This window comes from Gobio gobio, assembly GCF_949357685.1.
Source record: "Gobio gobio genome assembly, chromosome: 11".
In the NCBI taxonomy this organism is placed as follows: domain Eukaryota; kingdom Metazoa; phylum Chordata; class Actinopteri; order Cypriniformes; family Gobionidae; genus Gobio; species Gobio gobio.
The window spans coordinates 324,628-347,385 of record NC_137104.1 but is presented as its reverse complement, the minus strand read 5'-3'; the positions used below and the strand labels follow the sequence as shown (position 1 = coordinate 347,385).

The window sequence follows — 22,758 nt, the reverse complement described above, 5'->3', positions numbered from 1 at the left end:
CACTGCTCTAGAGTCCAGTGGCGGCGCACTTTACCCCGCTCTGTGATTTTACATGGCTTGGTTGCAATGCGTATGCTACACTTTAAAGGCTTTATTGTTAATGATCTGTGTAATGTAAATGAAGTGTTGAACTGCGATGCTGTGGTGCGGCGCTCATTCTTCATGGCTGATAATGATCTATTTATTTGCCGTGTTGTTCACACAGCTGCGGTTTAAGAGGAACATGTAAATATTGAAAGATGTTTCTGACCTGAAGCAAAGCGAGATGAGGAATAATCAGGACCGGGTGTTCATGAGAGACGACGGGTAAATGAACACGCAGACGGGCTTTAAACAGGCCAGCAGTGGAGGAATGTCCAGAGATGAGTTCAAAGACACAACACATTCAACTGCTCATTCAAAATATCTCACAAATCAGATGTTTTCCATCGAAATGATCCGCCCAGCAGGGACCAGTAAAGCACATAGAATTACATCAGTGAAGCTGAGGAGAGGGGGGGGGGGAGAAAGAGAGAAAGAGAGAGAGAAAGAGAGAGAGAGAGAGAGAGAGAGAGAGAGAGAGAGACAGAGAGACAGAGAGAGAGAAAGAGGAAACATTCTTCAAGTATGAGGTATTTTACTTCTCTCTCTCTCTCTCTCTCTCTCTCTCTCTCTCTCTCTCTCTCTCTCTCTCTCTCTCCCTCTCTCTCTCCCTCTCTCTCTCCCTCTCTCTCCCTCTCTCCTCTCCTCTTTCTTCCCCCGTCCGTCCGTCAGGAGTTTCCCAGATCTGTGAGGAGCAGCGTCTGACAGGACGAGTGTGAGGAACATCAGCGGATCTGCAGGTAAGGCTCTAATAACGCTTCATATTAATCCTCAGATTCATGCCTTCATACAGTCACTAATATAATATCAGCATCAGCGGATTATGAGAGAGATGCGGCTCATATCAGGAGTTTCTCATCTTCAGTTTATCACGGATCATGAGGATCATTTTAGTTTGTTTTTGACAGACAGTGACAGTAAAGATAGAGATAAAGATGTAATGTGACAAAAGTTTCTATTTCTGATAAATAACTAGAACTAACTTTCTGTTCATCAAACCTAACCCTAACCCTATCCTGAGAAATAAAAGCATCAGTTTCCACAGAAATATGAACTGATAATAATCATAACTGTGTTGATCATAAATCCTCATATGAGAATGATGAGTGAAGGGTCACGTGACACTAATGATGATAATGCAGCAATAAATGACACTTTACTGTATATTCACATAGAGAACACAAAAAAACGAGGAAAACAAAGCATTACAATAATCGAGGCGGGAGGATATAAAAGCATGAATAAGCTTCTCTGTATCATTCAAATTTAAAAACTGCCTCACCTTGGAAATGTTTCTTAACTGATGAAAACAGGACTGAATCTGCTTCTTAACATGAAATTCAACATTTAGATTAAAAATAAACACCCAAATTTCTAACTACCTGCTTAATATTTGGAAATGTGTGTGTGTGTGTGTGTGTGTACAGCTGATCTACACTGGAGTGTGTGTGTGTGTGTGTGTGTGTGTGTGTGTGTGTGTGTGTGTGTGTGTGTGTACAGCTGATCTACACTGGAGTGTGTGTGTGTGTGTGTGTGTGTGTGTACAGCTGATCTACACTGGAGTGTGTGTGTGTGTGTGTGTGTGTGTGTGTGTGTGTGTGTGTGTGTGTGTGTGTGTGTGTGTGTGTGTGTGTGTGTGTGTGTGTGTGTGTGTGTGTGTGTGTGTGTGTGTGTGTGTGTGTGTGTGTGTGTGTGTGTGTGTGTGTGTGTGTGTGTGTGTGTGTGTGTGTGTGTGTGTGTGTGTACACTGGAGGAATATTTCACTGCTTATGGAGTTATGATCAGACAGACCCAAACTTTTGAATGGCAGTATATGTTGTCATGAATAGCATTGTTGAATAGTTTTATTGAGGCTGTGATCAGACGCTCTTCTGTCAGCGCAGGTCATCGGCTCATATTTCATCTATAACTCTTTTATGAGCAGAATGTGCAGCGTATGACAGTCTGTCTGACTTCTGTGCGGATGAAGAGAGAGACTCTGAGCTCATGTGAGGGAAAGGAGGATGACGTTTGATAATGGAGGGAAGGAAGAGTTACCCTGTCAGTGTGAGTGTGTGTGTGTGTGTGTGTGTGTGTGTGTGTGTGTGTGTGTGTGTGTGTGCGTGCGTGCGTGCGTGCGTGCGTGCGTGCGTGTGTGTGTGTGTGTGTGTGTGTGTGTGTGTGTGTGTGTGTGTGTGTGTGTGTGTGTGTGTGTGTGTGTTTCATGTCTTTATGCTGATTGGAAGCAGCTTTGCCATGACATGGAATAAAAAGCAATGAAAGTTGCTTCAGAAAAAACATGAGCATGTGTTTCAAAGCCTTTAGAAGCAACACGTTTATATTTACACTTGTGGAACATCATAAGAGCCGTTTATAGATGAATCCCTCACTCGCTCGCTATCAGTCTCAACATCTGAATGATTTCAGTGGCGTCATGTGATGTGACCACTAGCATAAAACAACCCAACCGCTGAGTTAAAACAACCCAACCGCTGGGATAAAACAACCCAACCACTGAGATAAAAAAAACCCAACCAATGGGATAAAACAACCCAACCACTGGGATAAAACAACCTAACCGCTGGGATAAAACAACCCAACCCCTGGGATAAAACAACCCAACCGCTGGGATAAAACAACCCAACCCCTGGGATAAAACAACCCAACCGCTGGGATAAAACAACCAAACCACTGGGCTAAAACAACCCAACCACTGAGATAAAAAAAACCCAACCAATGGGATAAAACAACCTAACCGCTGGGATAAAACAACCCAACCCCTGGGATAAAACAACCCAACCGCTGGGATAAAACAACCAAACCATTGAGATAAAAAAAACAACCCCTGGGCTAAAACAACCAAACCACTGAGATAAAAAAAAAACAACCAATGGGATAAAACAACCTAACCGCTGGGATAAAACAACCCAACCACTGGGATAAAACAACCCAACCACTGGGATAAAACAACCCAACCACTGGGATAAAACAGCCAAACCACTGGGATAAAAAAACCAACCAATGGGATAAAACAACCCAACCACTGGGATAAAAAAACCAACCAATGGGATAAAACAACCAAACCACTGGGATAAAACAACCCAACCACTGGGATAAAACAACCAAACCACTGGGATAAAAAAACCAACCAATGGGATAAAACAACCCAACCACTGGGATAAAACAACCCAACCACTGGGATAAAACAGCCAAACCACTGGGATAAAAAAACCAACCAATGGGATAAAACAACCCAACCACTGGGATAAAAAAACCAACCACTGGGCTAAAACAACCAAACCACTGGGATAAAAAAAACCAACCAATGGGATAAAACAACCCAACCACTGGGATAAAAAAACCAACCACTGGGCTAAAACAACCAAACCACTGGGATAAAAAAAACCAACCAATGGGATAAAACAACCCAACCACTAGGATAAAACAACCCAACCACTGGGATAAAACAACCCAACCACTGGGCTAAAACAACCCAACCACTGGGATAAAATAGCCCAACCCCTGGGCTAAGACAACCCAACCAATGGGATAAAACAACCCAACCACTGGGATAAAACAACCCAACCCCTGGGCCAAAACAACCAAACCACTGGGATAAAAAAAAAAACAACCAATGGGATAAAACAATCCAACCACTAGGATAAAACAACCCAACCGCTGGGATAAAACAACCCAACCACTGGGTTAAAACAACCCAACCACTGGGCTAAAACAACCCAACCACTGGGATAAAATAGCCCAACCCCTGGGCTAAAACAACCCAAACCGCTGGGATAAAACAACCCAACTGCTGGGATAAAACAACCCAACCCCTGGGATAAAACAACCCAATGGCTGGGATAAAACAACCCAATCGCTGGGATAAAACAACCCAACGGCTGGGATAAAACAACTCAATTGCTGGGATAAAACGACCCAACCCCTGGGATAAAACAACCCAACCCCTGGGATAAAACAACCCAATCGCTGGGATAAAACAACCCAACCACTGGGTTAAAACAACCCAACCACTGGGCTAAAACAACCCAACCACTGGGATAAAATAGCCCAACCCCTGGGCTAAAACAACCCAAACCGCTGGGATAAAACAACCCAACCCCTGGGATAAAACAACCCAACCCCTGGGATAAAACAACCCAATGGCTGGGATAAAACAACCCAATCGCTGGGATAAAACAACCCAACGGCTGGGATAAAACAACTCAATTGCTGGGATAAAACGACCCAACCCCTGGGATAAAACAACCCAACCCCTGGGATAAAACAACCCAATCGCTGGGATAAAACAACCCAACCACTGGGTTTGTCCATTTTCAACCAAACTTGGGTTGTTTCATCCCAGCGGTTGGGTTGTTTTATCCCAGGGGTTGAAGGACAAACTTAAATAAAACGAGTTCAGTTAAATGAACTGTTGAGTATTTCTAATTTTCTTTTCTTTGAGTTCACAGCACTGACATATTTCAGATAAACTGAACTGTTTCATTTTCATTTCCTTTAGTTCAGACTAACGTAAGTTCAACTGAAAATGGGCTGGGATTTTATTCCCCAGCATGCTTTGCCCATGGCACTCGAAAGGGAGAGTAAATGCTCAAATCCAGGGTTATATAATGTTTTGTTGAAGATGAATGGTGAGGGAGATGCAGTAGTGATGTTTGGTTAGGCTCGTTTAGAAGAGTTAATGTGTGTTTCTGGAGAGTTGGTGAAGAGTGGCACATGTTTGAGTGGCGGTACTCACTCAGTAAGGGCTGTTGTTAACATGATAGCACATCGGCAAGTTGACATGTTCTGAAGTAGTTTGCAAAAATATCATTCAACCTTTTTGAGTTCTGATAACTTATTAGCAAACCAGTGAAGTGAAAAACTCCTTCATTGTGCAAGAACTCAAAGTAAAAAGTGAATGAACTCAATCTTTTGTCACTTGCTGTCAGAATGTATGAGCTAGGAGCGATTAGCACGCATGAGGACTACAAACTCAAAATTTGGTAGTTCTGCTAACTTAAAATTAGTAACATCATAACTCCAAATATCTGATGTAACTGAGTACCTGAGTTAGCCCAACTCATTCACAACGACAGAGACTTTACATCTGACCTGCTCAAGGATCACACCTCTCGATCTCAGACGTTTGTTCATCCTTTAGAGAAATAAAAGAGACTTTACAGCCATCAAACGCCCCGATGCTCTTCCTCAGTGTTTCTGTCCCGTTCTCCAGCACACAGTCACAATCTTACATCATATAAACAAATATCTGTCCGTGGAGTCAGAAAAATCATTTCCCTTTGACTCACTGACAGATATTAGTTCTTGTTATGAGCACAAACTCACTTCATTTTCATGATTTTATCTTAATATCTTCAGTCATTTCTCCTGATGTAAGAATAGATATTTGTGCTGGAGGAGGAGGAGGAAGAGGAGGAGGAAGAGGAAGAGGAGGAGGAGGAAGAGGAAGAGGAAGAGGAGGAGGAGGAGGAGGAAGAGGAGGAGGAAGAGGAGGAGGAAGAGGAGGACTGAGGCAGTGTGAGGAAGTGGAGGAGGAGGAAGAGGAGGAGGAGGAAGAGGAGGAGGAGGAAGAGGAAGAGGAAGAGGAGGAGGAGGAGGAGGAAGAGGAGGAGGAAGAGGAGGAGGAGGAAGAAGAGGAGGAGGAAGAGGAGGAGGAGGAGGAGGAGGAGGAGGAAGAGGAGGAGGAGGAGGAGGAGGAGGAGGAGGAGGAAGAGGAGGAGGAGGAGGAGGAGGAGGAGGAAGAGGAGGAGGAGGAGGAGGAGGAGGAGGAGGAAGAGGAGGAGGAAGAGGAGGAAGAGGAAGAAGAGGAGGAGGAGGAGGAGGAAGAGGAGGAGGAGGAGGAGGAGGAGGAGGAGGAGGAGGAGGAGGAGGAGGAGGAGGAAGAGGAGGAGGAGGAGGAGGAGGAGGAAGAGGAAGAGGAGGAGGAGGAGGAGGAGGAGGAGGAGGAGGAAGAGGAAGAGGAGGAGGAGGAGGAGGAGGAGGAGGAGGAGGAGGAGGAGGAGGAGGAGGAGGAGGAGGAGGAAGAGGAGGAGGAGGAGGAGGAGGAGGAGGAGGAAGAGGAGGAGGAGGAGGAGGAGGAGGAGGAGGAGGAGGAGGAAGATGCAGTGTGTGTTGTGATGTCCAGAAGAGCACAGTTAGTGTAGTTCACGTCCAAACACAAGGGATGGGGATCAGGGGATCTGGGAAACTCTTTCTCAGGTGAAGTCACTGAACTCCGGCTGGCTTCAGCCTGAAGGGATTTCCACATTTCCTTTCCTTGATCTGATCTGGCAGACGGACACTGGAGCTTCTGTGGACGTTCACTGCGTTATTTAAAGTAAACATGGAATTAAAGTCCACCCGGTTTGCTCTCTAATGCACATTCCTGCTCTCATTCTCTTTGAAATCTTTCATCGGAATTAAATCTGCTCTTCCAAACCTTCGCCCTAGACCTTCTGAAACTTGGGAGTAAAATGGGTTGCAAATGTTTTTATGTTGATTCGACTGTACAGACATATATACACTCACCTAAAGGATTATTAGGAACACAAACTAATACTGTGTTTGACCCCCTTTCGCCCTCAGAACTGCCTTAATTCTACGTGGCATTGACTCAACAAGCTGCTGAAAGCATTCTTTAGAAATGTTGGCCCATATTGATAGGAGAGCATCTGCAGTTGATGGAGATTTGTGGGATGCACATCCAGGGCACGAAGCTCCCGTTCCACCACATCCCAAAGATGCTCTATTGGGTTGAGATCTGGTGACTGTGGGGCCATTTTAGTCCAGTGAACTCATTGTCATGTTCAAGAAACCAGTTTGAAATGATTGGAGCTTTGTGACGGTGCATTATCCTGCTGGAAGTAGCCATCAGAGGATGGGGACATGGTGCTCATAAAGGGATGGACATGGGCAGAAACAATGCTCAGGTAGGCCGTGGCATTTAAACCATGCCCAATTGGCACTAAGGGGCCTAAAGTGTGCCAAGAAAACATCCCCCACACCATTACACCACCACCACCAGCCTGCACAGTGGGAACAAGGCATGATGGATCCATGTTCTCATTCTGTTTACGCCAAATTCTGACTCGACCATCTGAATGTCTCAACAGAAATCCAGACTCATCAGACCAGGCAACATTTTTCCAGTCTTCAACTGTCCAATTTTGGTGAGCTGGTGCAAATTGTCGCCTCTTTTTCCTCTTTGTAGTGGAGATGAGTGGTACCCGGTGGGGTCTTCTGCTGTTGTAGCCCATCCGCCTCAAGGTTGTGTGTGTTGTGGCTTCACAAATGCTTTGCTGCAGACCTCGGTTGTAACGAGTGGTTATTTCAGTCAAAGTTGCTCTTCTATCAGCTTGAATCAGTCGGCCCATTCTCCTCTGACCTCTAGCACCAACAAGGCATTTTCTCCCACAGGACTGCCGCATACTGGATGTTTTTCCCTTTTCACACCATTCTTTGTAAACCCTAGAAATGGTTGTGTGTGAAAATCCCAGTAACTGAGCAGATTGTGAAATACTCAGACCGGCCCGTCTGGCACCAACAACCATGCCACGCTCAAAATTGCTTAAATCTCCTTTCTTTCCCATTCCGACATTCAGTGTGGAGTTCAGGAGATTGTCTTGACCAGGACCACACCCCTAAATGCATTGAAGACACTGCCATGTGATTGGTTGATTAGATAATTGCATTAATGAGAAATTGAACAGGTGTTCCTAATAATCCTTTAGGTGAGTGTATATATATATGATGAATGTCTAATATGGAAACTTGACTGAAATCTGTTTGTTTGGAGCAGGTCGGACAGACGCTCACACATCAACGGCTCATCTGTGAAAACTCCTGATCTGAGTTTAATAAACCAAAGCGAGCAAGACATCATCCCCTGACTCTGGAGGTGTTCCTCCCGTTAAATATGGCGTTTGTGCCGTTCCTGCTCCTGCTCCTGCCGAGTGCCGTCCTCTCCGTCCAGAGCCTGCCGACGGGAGCTCAGGATCCCAGATCCCAGCCGGTGAAAGTCCTCATCTCGGACACGTGTGCGCAGAACGAGGCCGGAGAGAGAGAGCTGCACCTGGACGCTGATTCTCCTCTGGTTCTGACCCATCGCATCCGACTGGTGTCCGGCTCGGGGTCAGGCTGTGCTCAGTGCGAGCAGGACTTCGCTGCCTTGCGTGAGCGCATCGTAAGACTGGAGAAGGAGGTGTCGGATCTGAGGGAGAAATGTGGAGGTCCGGACGGATGCTGCACCTCCCAGCAGAGCAAAGGTAAAGCCATTCCTGACCTGTCCATTAGAGTCCAGTCACACAGTCTCTCTGACCAACATTAGACTAACAAGTAGACTAACATTAGCGTAGATGCCATTCTTCTAGTCAAGTCAAGTCAACTTTATTTATATAGCGCTTTTAACAATGCAGATTGTTTCAAAGCAGCTTTACAGTGTTAAACAGGAAAATAATAATAATGCAATAATGCATTCCGGAGAAAACGGTGATGTCATCAGTTTATTTCAATTATCATACAGTGACAGTGTGGGCTTTAGATCAGTAATTTAGTTTATATGGTTAATTTAGTTTAATAATTAGATTTATTTGGATATTTAGTTGAAAAAATTAAGAAAAATTTAGTGTCCCCAACTGAGCACACCAAGCCAGAGGCGACAGTGGCAAGGAAACCAAAACCCCATCAGGAGCAGAATGGAGGAAAATAAACCTTGGAGAAACCAGGCTCAGTCGGGGGGGCAGTTCTCCTCTAGCCAATTAACAAACAGCGTATGATTATTATTCTGGCAACTTTACAGGTCAGAGGTCATAATAGATTGGAATATTCGAAAGATCGGAGTCATCACGCCGGAGACGGGTTTATTGAGGATGATGTGTTGATTGAATAATTATTAAAGTGCAATTTTCGAATAATCGGAGGCAACACACTGGAGACGGGTTTATTGAGGATGACATATCGATTTAACAATTATTAAATTGTAATATTCGAAAGATCGGAGTCATCACGCCGGAGACGGGTTTATTGAGGATGACATATCGATTTAACAATTATTAAATTGTAATATTCGAAAGATCGGAGTCATCATACTGGAGACGGGTTTATTGAGGATGCCGTGTCGATGAGGCAGTTTCAGGAGGAGTCTAATCACGGTCTCTCAGACACTTCAGGGTCATGAGTTGGTCGGGTCTAGTGCAGGTCCAGCATCTGATCCGGATCCGGCTGACTGCAGTAAACCTCGGGATAAACAGAGAGACTAGCATTAGCGTAGATGCCGTTCTTCTGATGATGTCACGAGTACATCAGGTGTTATGGGAAGTGTTCCCGGTTCCGGCTGACCTAGTTAATGTAGCCTAACAAACATTTTAGTGAAAAAGTGTTTTATGTGTATGCCACAGTAAAGAGATGTGTTTTTAGTCTAGTCTTTTCTTAAGAATGACTTCAGTGCCGTTCTTTGTTCTTTTCTCAAAGAAAAGCTGAACTCAAGTCCTCCAGAGTCGCGTCCAAAGCCGATTCAAAAGATGGCCGTTCGCCAGCTTCTGTGTTTACGAGTAGCACGCAGAACTTCCGCAACTCTGCCGTGACGTGCCATCATTATGTTAAGCCCGCCCACCGACTCTACACACGCTGTGATTGGCCTGACCAGAGTTTGGTTTTTCCAGCTCTCAGGTCTACCGAGAGTTGCTAGACTACACTCGCGGCAAAATAAATGTTCTGCCGCTAGGGTACGTCTAGATTTCTAGGCTAGAAATGTTTAGTTTAGCTACTCATATCTCGCACTTGACGTCAAGTCGCGCTGCCAAGATTCGCGCTCAGCCTCAGCAGCTTCTGTGAACATAAAGCCCACCTGCTCTGATTTGATTGGTTTTCTCAAATATTTTAACATTGAATAGCGGTGACAGACCAATGAGAGCTCAGATCAACACACACACCTCTGCTTCTGACGTGCGCTCTGCTCGACACTTCTGTGGATTGAAGAACACGCTGATTAAAAGACGGGATGAAGGGGGGCTGGACAGAAGTTTAGGGGTTGAGGCTGAAGCCCCCCTAAAAAGGGCCTAGTGACGCCCATGCACGATGGGATGATAAGAGTAAATCATGTGTTACTCTGATGAGAGCAGTCTCAGTGCTATGATACGATCTAAATCCTGACTGGAAATCTTCACAGATACCATTTCTTTCTAAAAAGGAGCATAATTGTGAAGACACTGCCTTTTCTAGTGTTTCTGACAGAAAGGGTAGATTTGAGATTGGCCTGTAATTGACTAATTCTGGAGGATCAAGTTGTGGTTTTTTAATAAGTGGTTTAATAATAGCCAACTTAAAAGTTTTTGGTACATATCCTAATGACAAAGATGAATTAATGATATTAAGAAGAGGATCTATGACCTCTGGTAGCATCTCTTTTAATAGCCTAGTCGCTACAAACCCTAACCCTTACCCTGAAAAGGGCCTAGTGACGCCCATGCACGATTGGATGACAAGAGTAAATCATGTGTAACTGATGAGAGCAGTCTCAGTACTGATGCGGTCTGAATCCTGACTGGAAATCCTCACAGAGACCATTTCTTTCTAAAAAGGAGCATAATTGTGAAGAAATCCAGAAGGATGCGTATCCTGACCAATCCTAAAGGATCCTTATAGGAGGTTTTCAGATTCTCCCAATTTTCAGTTTACTTTCAGACTCAGGCTGTCCAGTAATAATTTCCTTCTTCGAGGAACCTTATTTAGCACTGGTTCTGGATAATAGAGATTCCATAGGCGATCCGGATTAGTTTGAGAACATGTGTATTTTCAGGATGTGCCTGTCATTTGATTCTTCTAATAAGAATGGAATAGAATTTAAAAAGTTACATTCATTGCAGAACATAACAAGTCTTTGGTTACGATGGTGTCTCCCAGTGTCCAGGGTTCCAGGTGTGCCGGATGTGGGCCAGACGGTGCTGGTGTTCCGAGCTCAGATGATGAGTGTGTTTAACTGCAGCTGTTGTTCCTCCACAGGCTCCGTCTGCACCACCGTTCGTCCGACGACTGACGAGTGTCCCGATGACTGCAATGACCAGGGCCGCTGTGTGGACGGGAAGTGTGTGTGTTTCTCAGGATTCAGTGGGCCGGACTGCAGAATCCCGGACTGTCCTGATGACTGCAGCAGCCGGGGCCAGTGTGTGAACGGACAGTGTGTGTGTGACCCGGGCTTCAGCGGCCCCGACTGCTCTGTCAAAACATGTCCGGATAACTGCAGCAATCGCGGACGGTGTGTGAACGGGAAGTGTGTGTGTGAGAGCGGGTTCACTGGTCCAGACTGTTCGTCCAGCAAGTGTCCTGGAAACTGCAACTCCCGGGGCCGGTGTGTGAACGGGAAGTGTGCGTGTGAGAGAGGCTTCACGGGCCCCGACTGCTCGTCCAGCAAGTGTCCTGGAAACTGCAACTCCCGGGGCCGGTGTGTGAACGGGAAGTGTGTGTGTGACTCTGGATTCACGGGTCAGGACTGCTCCGAGAGCTCCTGCCCGGGGAACTGCAACGCCCAGGGCCGGTGTGTGAACGGGAAATGTGTGTGTGAGATCGGCTTCACGGGCCCCGACTGCTCGTCCAGCAAGTGTCCTGGAGACTGCAACGCCCGGGGCCGGTGTGTGAACGGACAGTGTGTGTGTGACCCAGGCTTCAGCGGCCCTGACTGCTCTCTCAAAACATGTCCGGATAACTGCAGCAATCGTGGACAGTGCGTGAATGGGAAGTGTGTGTGTGAGAGCGGCTTCACGGGCCCCGACTGCTCGTCCAGATCCTGTCCTGGAGACTGCAGTGACCGGGGCCGGTGTGTGGACGGCCAGTGTGTGTGTGAGAGCGGCTTCACGGGCCCCGACTGCTCGTCCAGATCCTGTCCTGGAGACTGCAGTGACCGGGGCCGGTGTGTGGACGGCCAGTGTGTGTGTGAGAGCGGCTTCACGGGCCCCGACTGCTCGTCCAGATCCTGTCCTGGAGACTGCAGTGACCGGGGCCGGTGTGTGGACGGCCAGTGTGTGTGTGAGAGCGGCTTCACGGGCCCCGACTGCTCGTCCAGATCCTGTCCTGGAGACTGCAGTGACCGGGGCCGGTGTGTGGACGGCCAGTGTGTGTGTGAGAGCGGCTTCACGGGCCCCGACTGCTCGTCCAGATCCTGTCCTGGAGACTGCAGTGAACGGGGCCGGTGTGTGGACGGCCAGTGTGTGTGTGAGAGCGGCTTCACGGGCCCCGACTGCTCGTCCAGATCCTGTCCTGGAGACTGCAGTGACCGGGGCCGGTGTGTGAACGGCCAGTGTGTGTGTGAGAGCGGCTTCACGGGCCCCGACTGCTCATCCAAGGCTTGTCCCAATGACTGTAGTAGCAAAGGCCGGTGTGTGGACGGGAGGTGCATCTGTGAGATGGGATTCTCCGGCCAGGACTGCTCCAGCAAAATCTGCCCCAACAACTGCAGTAACCGGGGCCGGTGCGTGAGGGGCCGCTGCGTGTGTCGCCGGGGCTTCACGGGGCCCGACTGCAGCGAGTGCCAGTCTGGCTTCACCGGGGAAAACTGTGACATGGGTGAGTGATGTCCTGCATTTATACTGTATTAGAACTGAAATCAGTGTGGAATAAACTCACCAAACGCTTAGGAAAGTGTCTCAAGATGTAAACACTTTCTCACACACAGATAACACGGAGCGCTCTCAGAAGGTTCTCTCAGGGTTATGAACAAACGTTCTTCCAGTAACACTAATGTAACGTTCATTAAAACTTATCTGGTCTTTAATAATGTGTCTCTAGCGCCACCATCTGCCCGATCCGCTCTCATCAACCTTATTCTGATTATTCTCATTCATGGCGGCTTAGGGTTGCAAAATTACAGGAATTCTCAAGGCTGGAAACTTTCCATGGAAATTAATGTGAATTTAAATATTAAGCAGCACAACTGTTTCCAACATTGATAATAAATCATCACATTACAATGATTCCTGAAGGATGATGTGACACTGAAACAATTGACAGAACAATTGCTGGAATAAAAATATATTTATTTTACATATTTACTAAATTACTTTAATTGGGAAATACACTCACCTAAAGGATTATTAGGAACACACACTAATACTGTGTTTGACCCCCTTTCGCCTTCAGAACTGCCTTAATTCTACGTGGCATTGACTCAACAAGCTGCTGAAAGCATTCTTTAGAAATGTTGGCCATATTGATAGGAGAGCATCTGCAGTTGATGGAGATTTGTGGGATGCACATCCAGGGCACGAAGCTCCCGTTCCACCACATCCCAAAGATGCTCTATTGGGTTGAGATCTGGTGACTGTGGGGCCATTTTAGTCCAGTGAACTCATTGTCATGTTCAAGAAACCAATTTGAAATGATTGGAGCTTTGTGACGGTGCATTATCCTGCTGGAAGTAGCCATCAGAGGATGGAGACATGGTGCTCATAAAGGGATGGACATGGGCAGAAACAATGCTCAGGTAGGCCGTGGCATTTAAACCATGCCCAATTGGCACTAAGGGGCCTAAAGTGTGCCAAGAAAACATCCCCCACACCATTACACCACCACCACCAGCCTGCACAGTGGGAACAAGGCATGATGGATCCATGTTCTCATTCTGTTTACTCCAAATTCTGACTCTACCATCTGAATGTCTTAACAGAAATCCAGACTCATCAGACCAGGCAACATTTTTCCAGTCTTCAACTGTCCAATTTTGGTGAGCTGGTGCAAATTGTCGCCTCTTTTTCCTCTTTGTAGTGGAGATGAGTGGTACCCGGTGGGGTCTTCTGCTGTTGTAGCCCATCCGCCTCAAGGTTGTGTGTGTTGTGGCTTCACAAATGCTTTGCTGCAGACCTCGGTTGTAACGAGTGGTTATTTCAGTCAAAGTTGCTCTTCTATCAGCTTGAATCAGTCGGCCCATGACCTCTGACCTCTAGCATCAACAAGGCATTTTCTCCCACAGGACTGCCGCATACTGGATGCTTTTCCCTTTTCACACCATTCTTTGTAAACCCTAGAAATGGTTGTGTGTGAAAATCCCAGTAACTGAGCAGATTGTGAAATACTCAGACCGGCCCGTCTGGCACCAACAACCATGCCACGCTCAAAATAGCTTAAATCTCCTTTCTTTCCCATTCCGACATTCAGTGTGGAGTTCAGGAGATTATCTTGACCAGGACCACACCCCTAAATGCATTGAAGCAACTGCCATGTGATTGGTTGATTAGATAATTGCATTAATGAGAAATTGAACAGGTGTTCCTAATAATCCTTTAGGTGAGTGTATATCAATATGCAAAAAAATGACCAAACAAAATGTTTATATTTATGCTTGAATATGATAGAGTTTATATACTTTTCCCAAAATTCCAATAAATTCTCATAAATTCCTGTTAAGTTTCCAAATTGGATTAAGTTCCCATGGAAAGTTTCCGCCCTTTGAACCCTAACGTCATCCTCTGTCATGAAGAGTTTTCTGCCACATTGAATTTTTGAAACTCCTCAAGGATTGTTTCCAGAATAGATGTTTCAGTGCTTCTTTAGGAGTGTATGGGATATCCTGAGATGTGCTGTTGGGAAGGAACCCAGGCTCTGAGTGTGAGAGTAAGGGCTCTTGATGTGTGTTTGTGTCCAGCGCTGGGGGCCGTCTCTCGCCTCAGCACCAGAGACATCACTGAGTCCTCCGTCACACTGACCTGGACTCCAGCAGCGGTGCAGTACGACACCTTCATCATCAGCTTCACCAGCACGGCACGTACACACACACACACACACACACACACACACTCATATTCAAACCCAGATTTAAACATGAAGGGTGGTCTTGACTTTTATCGATCCAGTCGATATAAAATCAGCTCCAGCCCTTCATCCTCTATTATCATTCTAAGGACGAGATCAGATTTCTGGGGGAAAAAAACCCAGAAAAAAAACAAGAAAAAATATCTTATGTCATTTTTCTTAAAGGGTTAGTTCAGCCAAAAATGTAAATTGTGTCATTAATGACTGAGCCTCATGTGGTTGGACACCCGTCAGACCTCCGTTCATCTTCAGACACAAATGAAGATATTTTAGTGTAAATCTGATGCTCTGAAAGGCCTCCATTGGCTCAACTTTACACTCTCAAGACCCTTAAAAGACACTAAAGACTAAAGTTACAAAGTCCATCTCACTACAGCGGCTCTACAATAACTTTATGAAGACGAGAATAGTTTCTGTGCACAAAAAACGCAAAATAACGACTTAACAGTTTGGATCGCCTAATTTCAGCAGTTTGGCGGTTTGACACGCGATCCGAATCATGATTCAACTCACTGATTCATAACGCTCTGAACCGCTGAATCGACTCACTGATTCATAACGCTCTGAACCGCTGAATCGACTCACTGACTCATAACGCTCTGAAGCTTCATGAGGCCGTGTTTTGAAATCGTCATCACTATATAAGTCGTTATTTAGGGTTTTTTTGCGCACAAAAACTATTCTCGCCGATTCATAAAGTTATTGTAGAGCCGCTGTAGTGAGATGGACTTTGTATCTTCATTTGTGTTCTGAAGATGAACGGAGGTCTTACGGGTGTTGAACGACATGAGGGTCAGTAATTTTTGGGTGAACTAACCCTTTAACTAGTGAAATCATCTTTATTTGAGAATTTTTAGATATTTGGACTGGAAACAATTCAAAAATACTAAGTAATTAAATTAAATTAAATGTAAAGGATGTATGCATCATAGTAATATTTGCTGGACAGACTTTATGTTGATTTAAATAAGATTTCAGTATTTCTTTGCTTTACTCCAGACCCGTAAATAAGGGTTTTCTCTTATTTTCTCCTGTTGTGATGAAATCAGCTACAGGACGTATTTAACAGCTCCCACAGCAGCCCGAACCTGAATCTGGCCCGCGTCTTTTCCAAAGGAAAAACAAATTATTTTTTACGCAGGCATAAACGGAGCTGAATCTGGCGATGGAAAAACAAGCTGAGCGTTGGACAGAAGCCCTGGTTTGATTTACAGCCGTCTGAATGTTTAGTGCCCATCTCAGCTGTGGCCGAACACACACGATCACACACTTTACTACACACACATCAGTCCGCATCAGTGCTGAGATTCACTTGTTGTGGCCTGATCTCACGGGTGTATCTTTAAGCGCTAGTTATAATGGTGATGGGGTTCCCTCTGAAGGGTTTGTGAGCGCAGTGATGCTTGAGCTCAGTTTGATGGCCTGTTTCTGTCAGTAATTGAGCTGATGTCAGTGCTCATCACACGCTTCAGGAACCAGCCCTAATCTCTGGAGGATCCCAACATGCTGGAACTCTTACTTTCACATGCAATAGTGTTTGAAGCTCTTCAGTCCAGTAATCACACAGACTCACAGCTGACGATGAGTTAGTGAAGAATCTATCAGCATATGGCCTGATATAAGCGATGTTTTGATATATCGCCAGAAGTATTGAGCCGCTCCTCCACATCCCTACATCCCACATCCCACCCTAACCCTAACCCTAACCCTGACCCTGACCCTGACCCTGACCCTAACCCTAACCCTAACCCTAACCCTAACCCTAACCCTAACCCTAACCCTGAGTTCAGGTGTTCAATCCCTTCATGGCCACAGGTGTGTAACTCCAGCTCTAGGCCTGCAGACGCTTCTACACACATTAGAGAGAGAATGGGCCGCTCTCAGGAGTGTGTGTGTGTGTGTGTTCGCTTCTACACACATTAGTGAGAGAATGGGCCGCTCTCAGGAGTGTGTGTGTGTGTGTGTGTGTGTGTGTGTGTGTGTGTGTGTGTGTGTGTGTGTGTTCGCTTCTACACACATTAGTGAGAGAATGGGCCGCTCTCAGGAGTGTGTGTGTGTGTGTGTGTGTGTGTGTGTGTGTGTGTTCGCTTCTACACACATTAGTGAGAGAATGGGCCGCTCTCAGGAGTGTGTGTGTGTGTGTGTGTGTGTGTGTGTGTGTGTGTGTGTGTGTGTGTGTGTGTGTGTGTGTGTGTGTTCGCTTCTACACACACTAGTGAGAGAATGGGCCGCTCTCAGGAGTGTGTGTGTGTGTGTGTGTGTGTGTGTTCGCTTCTACACACATTAGTGAGAGAATTGGCTGCTCTCAGGAGTGTGTGTGTGTGTGTGTGTGTGTGTGTGTGTGTGTGTGTGTGTGTGTGTGTGTGTGTGTGTGTGTGTGTGTGTGTGTGTGTGTGTGTGTGTGTGTGTGTGTGTGTGTGTGTTCGCTTCTACACACATTAGTGAGAGAATGGGCCGCTCTCAGGAGCTCAGAGAACTCAAGCGTGGGGCCGTGATCGGTGGACACCTGTGCAATAAGGCCATTCGGGACATTTCCTCACTACTAAATATTCCACGCTCAACTATTAGTGGGATTATAACAAAGTGGAAGCGATTGGGAACAACAGCAACTCAGCCACAGAGCGGGGTCAGCGCATGCTGAGGGTCACAGAGCGGGGTCAGCGCATGCTGAGGGTCACAGAGCGGGGTCAGCGCATGCTGAGGGTCACAGAGCGGGGTCAGCACATGCTGAGGGTCACAGAGCGGGGTCAGCGCATGCTGAGGGTCACAGAGCGGGGTCAGCGCATGCTGAGGGTCACAGAGCGGGGTCAGCGCATGCTGAGGGTCACAGAGCGGGGTCAGCACATGCTGAGGGTCACAGAGCGGGGTCAGCGCATGCTGAGGGTCACAGAGCGGGGTCAGCGCATGCTGAGGGTCACAGAGCGGGGTCAGCGCATGCTGAGGGTCACAGAGCGGGGTCAGCGCATGCTGAGGGTCACAGAGCGGGGTCAGCGCATGCTGAGGGTCACAGAGCGGGGTCAGCGCATGCTGAGGGTCACAGAGCGGGGTCAGCACATGCTGAGGGTCACAGAAGTCAGCAACTTTCTGCAGAGTCAAGAGCTCCAGACCTCCAAACTTCTGTGGCTCTTCAGGGGTTAGTTCCAGTAAAAGGAACTTTTAATGCTTCACCAAGACATTTTGGACAATTTCATGCTCCCAACTTTGTGGGCCCAGTTTGGGGACGGCCCCTTCCTGTCCCAGCATGACTGCGCTCCAGTGCACAAAGCGTCTCCATAAAGACATGGATGAGGAGTTTGGTGTGGAGGAACTGGAGTCCTGACCTCAACCCGATAGAACAGCTTTGGGATGAATTAGAGCGGAGACTGAGAGCCAGGCCTTCTCTCCAACATCACAAATGAAGAATCCCCATAAACACACTCCTAAACCTTGAGGAAAGAAGAGCTGAAGCTGTGACTCCATATTAAACCCTACGGATGAAGAATGGGATGGCATTTAAGCTCATGAGCATGTGAAGGCAGAAGGTGGGTCAGTCAGTTGGTCAGTCGGTCAGTCGGTTGGTGGGTCAGTCGGTCGGTTGGTCAGTCAGTTGGCTGGTCAGTCGGTTAGTCAGTTAGTCAGTCGGTTAGTTGGTGGGTCAGTTGGTTGGTCTTTCAGTCAATCGGTTGGTTGGTCAGTCAGTTGGCTGGTCAGTCGGTTAGTCAGTTAGTCAGTCGGTTAGTTGGTGGGTGAATCGGTTGGTCTGTCAGTCAGTCGGCTGGTCAGTCAGTTGGCTGGTCAGTCGGTTAGTCAGTCGGTTAGTTGGTGGGTCAGCCGGTTGGTCTGTCAGTTGGCTGGTCAGTCGGTTAATCAGTTAGTCGGTCGGTTAGTCAGTTAGTCAGTCGGTTGGTCTGTCAGTCAGTCGGTTGATCAGTCAGTTGGCTGGTCAGTCGGTTAGTCAGTCGGTTAGTTGGTGGGTCAGTCAGTTGATCAGTCAGTTGGTTGGTCGGTCAGTTAGTTGGTTGGTCAGTCAGTTGGCTGGTCAGTCAGTTAGTCAGTTAGTCAGTCGGTTAGTTGGTGGGTCAGTCGGTTGGTCTGTCAGTTGGCTGGTCAGTCGGTTAGTCAGTTAGTTGGTCGGTTAGTCAGTTAGTCAGTCGGTAAGTTGGCGGGTCAGTCGGTTGGTCTGTCAGTCAGTTGGTTGGTCGGTCAGTTAGTCGGTCGGTTAGTCAGTTAGTCAGTCGGTTGGTCTGTCAGTCAGTTGGTTGGTCAGTCAGTTAGTCGGTCGGTTAGTCAGTTAGTCAGTCGGTTGGTCTGTCAGTCAGTTGGTTGGTCAGTCAGTTAGTTGGTCGGTCGGTTAGTCAGTTAATCAGTCGGTTAGTTGGTGGGTCAGTCAGTCAGTCGGTTGGTCGGTCAGTTAGTCGGTCGGTTAGTCAGTTAATCAGTCGGTTAGTTGGTGGGTCAGTCAGTCAGTCGGTTGGTCGGTCAGTTAGTCGGTCGGTTAGTCAGTCGGTTGGTCGGTCAGTCAGTTGGTTGGTCGGTCAGTTAGTCGGTCGGTTAGTCAGTTAGTCAGTCGGTTGGTCTGTAAGTCAGTTGGTTGGTCAGTCAGTTAGTCGGTCGGTTAGTCAGTTAATCAGTCGGTTAGTTGGTGGGTCAGTCAGTCAGTCGGTTGGTCGGTCAGTTAGTCGGTCGGTTAGTCAGTCGTTTGGTCGGTCAGTCAGTTGGTTGGTCGGTCAGTTAGTCGGTCGGTTAGTCAGTTAGTCAGTCGGTTGGTCTGTAAGTCAGTTGGTTGGTCAGTCAGTTAGTCGGTCGGTTAGTCAGTTAATCAGTCGGTTAGTTGGTGGGTCAGTCTGTTGGTCTGTCAGTCAGTCAGTCGGTTGGTCAGTCAGTCAGTTGGTTGGTCGGCCAGTTAGTCGGTCGGTTAGTCAGTTAATCAGTCAGTTGTTTGGTGGGTTAGTTGGTCGGTTGGTCAGTTGGTTGGTCTGTCAGTCGATTGGTTGGTCAGTCAGTCAGTTGGTTGGTGGGTCAGTTGGTCGGTTGGTCAGTTTGTTGGTCTGTCAGTCAGTCAGTTGGCTGGTCAGTCAATATGTTAAATATCAGAGGTGTAGCAGTCAGTGACAGGTTTAGACATGAACAGCGTTACATCATTGAAACTGAAATACCGAATGTGTTTGTGTTCAGAGATCCTGCAGTATTTCACAGATCATCAGCCTGACCATCCACGATTACACTGAGGCACATACTACCAGATTCATGTACACTCTTTATTTTCACTCACAGCGCAGGAGTTTGTATTAAATTATAAAACTCTCTCAGACTTTTGGCTCCACTGGAAATTGATCTGTCTGTATGAAGCTCTCGAGTTACTTTAATTCACAGAGCAGAACTGTGAGAAACGTCCACATCCGTGATCAGCCACCGCACCTACAACAATAAAACTGGTGTTTATTGGCCTTCGCTCGCTGGTCGTCATAACACAACATACAGACGGAGAGCGAAGGGGAACGCTGTAATGAGCAGATGTTGGAGGACGCCATCAGGAACAGTTGCTCTGCAAAGACACAGAGTTGATCTCTACCACACATGAACGGGAGGGTGTAAGAGCGATGGAGGAGGAACATGACTGAGCAGAGTGAGAGAGTTCACAGAGTGAAGACAGAAAGAGAGACAGATGTGGGATGCTTGTTGCTAGGGAAGCGTAAACACGGTCAAAAACAGAGATGACATCACAGCACAGCTGCTGGACACAGCAGGAGCACAACAACAACAGCAGAGCTTCCCTGATCAATAACCCACAGATCGGCCAGCACCTAACTACCCCTAACTAACCCTAACTAACCCTAACTAACCCTCAGCTGGACACCATTACCTGGACCACAAGAGGGAGGACACCGGCTAATGAAGCGCTGGACGCAGGCCTTGCCAACATATGAGCTAAATATGACTCTCACGTTAGTTCTGTAATCGGTCAAATACTGTTCCCTTCAGCTAATGAGTGCATTACTGACTTCATGAACTCCATCATCAGGAAAACTCTTAAGCCGTGACTTTCTGTGTCAATTACAGGCCCTTCATTATTTATGGTGGAAGAAAGAAACTCCCATTGTTCATACTCCAGCACAAATATCTAAACATTCTTAAATCAAGACACATTTACTGGAGAGAGAAATGACTGAAGATAGTAAGATATTTATAAAGAGTTTGTGCTCAAAACAAGAACAACGATCTGCCAGTGAGTCAGAGAGAAAACTTCATTCAAAGGGAAAACATGATGATTTTTCTGCAGTGAAGTCATCAAATACGCACTAATTCTCCTTTAAATGCAGCTCTTTTGCTTATTTGTATCACAGCAGTAAATAAACACGGTAGGAATATTAGTGGCTATTGTAGATATCCCCTTTAAATAAGAAACACACACACATCAGTTGCAAAAAAATGCTTTCCTTACTTAGTATTTTTGTCTTGTTTCTGGTCCAAACATCTAAAAATTCTCAAAACAAGAAGCATTTACTAGACAAGCAAAAGTTTTTGTCTTGTTTTGGGGGGAAATAACTAATAATTAAGTTAGTTTTGCTAACACTTTACAATACGGGTGCACTAATATGCATTAATTCATGCTTCACTAATGCACAGATAATCATGAGTTAATGTATGACTCATGAAGAACTAAACCATTCATTAATGATTACTGCATCAGCAACTAATGAAGATTCTATATGATTCATAGATTAAATAATATTTGAATTGTTATTAATTAAATATGACATCATGTATTAATTCCATAATAACTTATTATATTAACTAATCATTTAAATTAGTGTGTTAATTACCACAATGGGTCAAAGCCATGCATTTCCACTTCCAGTTGTCTGCTTTAATGAATCATTAGTTAACAATTTGCAAAGATATTATGTTATGACTTTACTTGTTGAGGCACATGACTGTTAATTAATTGTTAAGTAATATGTCATTATGGTTATGAGTTGTGAATTAATTTTTAATTAGTTAACAGTCATGTGCCTCAACAAGTAAAGTCATAACATAATGATATCTTTGCAAATCGTTAGCTAATGATTCATTAAAGCAGACAACTGGAAGTGGAAATGCATGGCTTCATTAACACATTAATTTAAATTATTAGTTAATATAATATGTTATTAGGAAATTAATACAATATGACACATTTTACTAATAACAATTTAATGATTATTTAATCTATGAATCATATAGAATCTTCATTAGTTGCTGATGCAGTAATCATTAATGAATGGTTTAGTTCTTCATGAGTCATACATTAACTCATGATTATCTGTGCATTAGTGAAGCATGAATTAATGCATATTAGTGCACCCGTATGTGTTACCTGAGTTTTTACTTAAAATAAGCAAAATAATCTGCAAATGGGGTAAGCAAACTAATCTTAATTCAAATAGAAAACAAGATTATTTTGCTTACCCCACTGGCAGATTAATTTGCTTATTTTAAGCAAAAACTCACTTAATTTTGAGATATTTCCCCCCAAAACGAGACAAAAACTTTTGCTTGTCTAGTAAATGTTTCTTAAAGGGTTAGTTGACCCAAAACTGTAAATGGTGTCATTAATGACTGAGCCTCATGTGGTTGGACACCCGTCAGACCTCCGTTCATCTTCAGACACAAATGAAGATATTTTAGTGTAAATCTGATGCTCTGAAAGGCCTCCATTGGCTCAACTTTACACTCTCAAGACCCTTAAAAGACACTAAAGACTAAAGTTACAAAGTCCATCTCACTACAGTTCTCGTCTTCATAAAGTTATTGTAGAGCCGCTGTAGTGAGATGGACTTTGTAACTTTAGTCTTTAGTGTCTTTTAAGGGTCTTGAGAGTGTAAAGTTGAGCCAATGGAGGCCTTTCAGAGCATCAGATTTACACTAAAATATCTTCATTTG

The 22,758-nt window shown here is 45.7% G+C and overlaps 1 protein-coding gene across 4 annotated transcripts in view; it reads left to right on the top strand.

Annotated features, from left to right (window-relative positions):
• Positions 1-762: 762 nt before the first annotated feature.
• Positions 763-22,758, top strand: part of tnxbb (tenascin XBb) — a 48,674-nt gene continuing 26,678 nt past the window's right edge. For 2 of the 4 annotated variants that reach the window (XM_079829049.1, XM_079829047.1), the window contains exons 1-5: positions 763-821; positions 7,173-7,229; positions 7,859-8,324; positions 11,059-12,615; positions 14,690-14,805. In XM_079829049.1, coding sequence (XP_079685175.1) covers positions 7,976-8,324; positions 11,059-12,615; positions 14,690-14,805 — 2,022 coding nt within the window. In that variant the 5' untranslated portion in view covers positions 763-821; positions 7,173-7,229; positions 7,859-7,975. The remainder of the gene's footprint in view (positions 822-7,172; positions 7,230-7,858; positions 8,325-11,058; positions 12,616-14,689; positions 14,806-22,758) is intronic. The other 2 variants (XM_079829048.1, XM_079829046.1) reach the window with 1 other exon arrangement.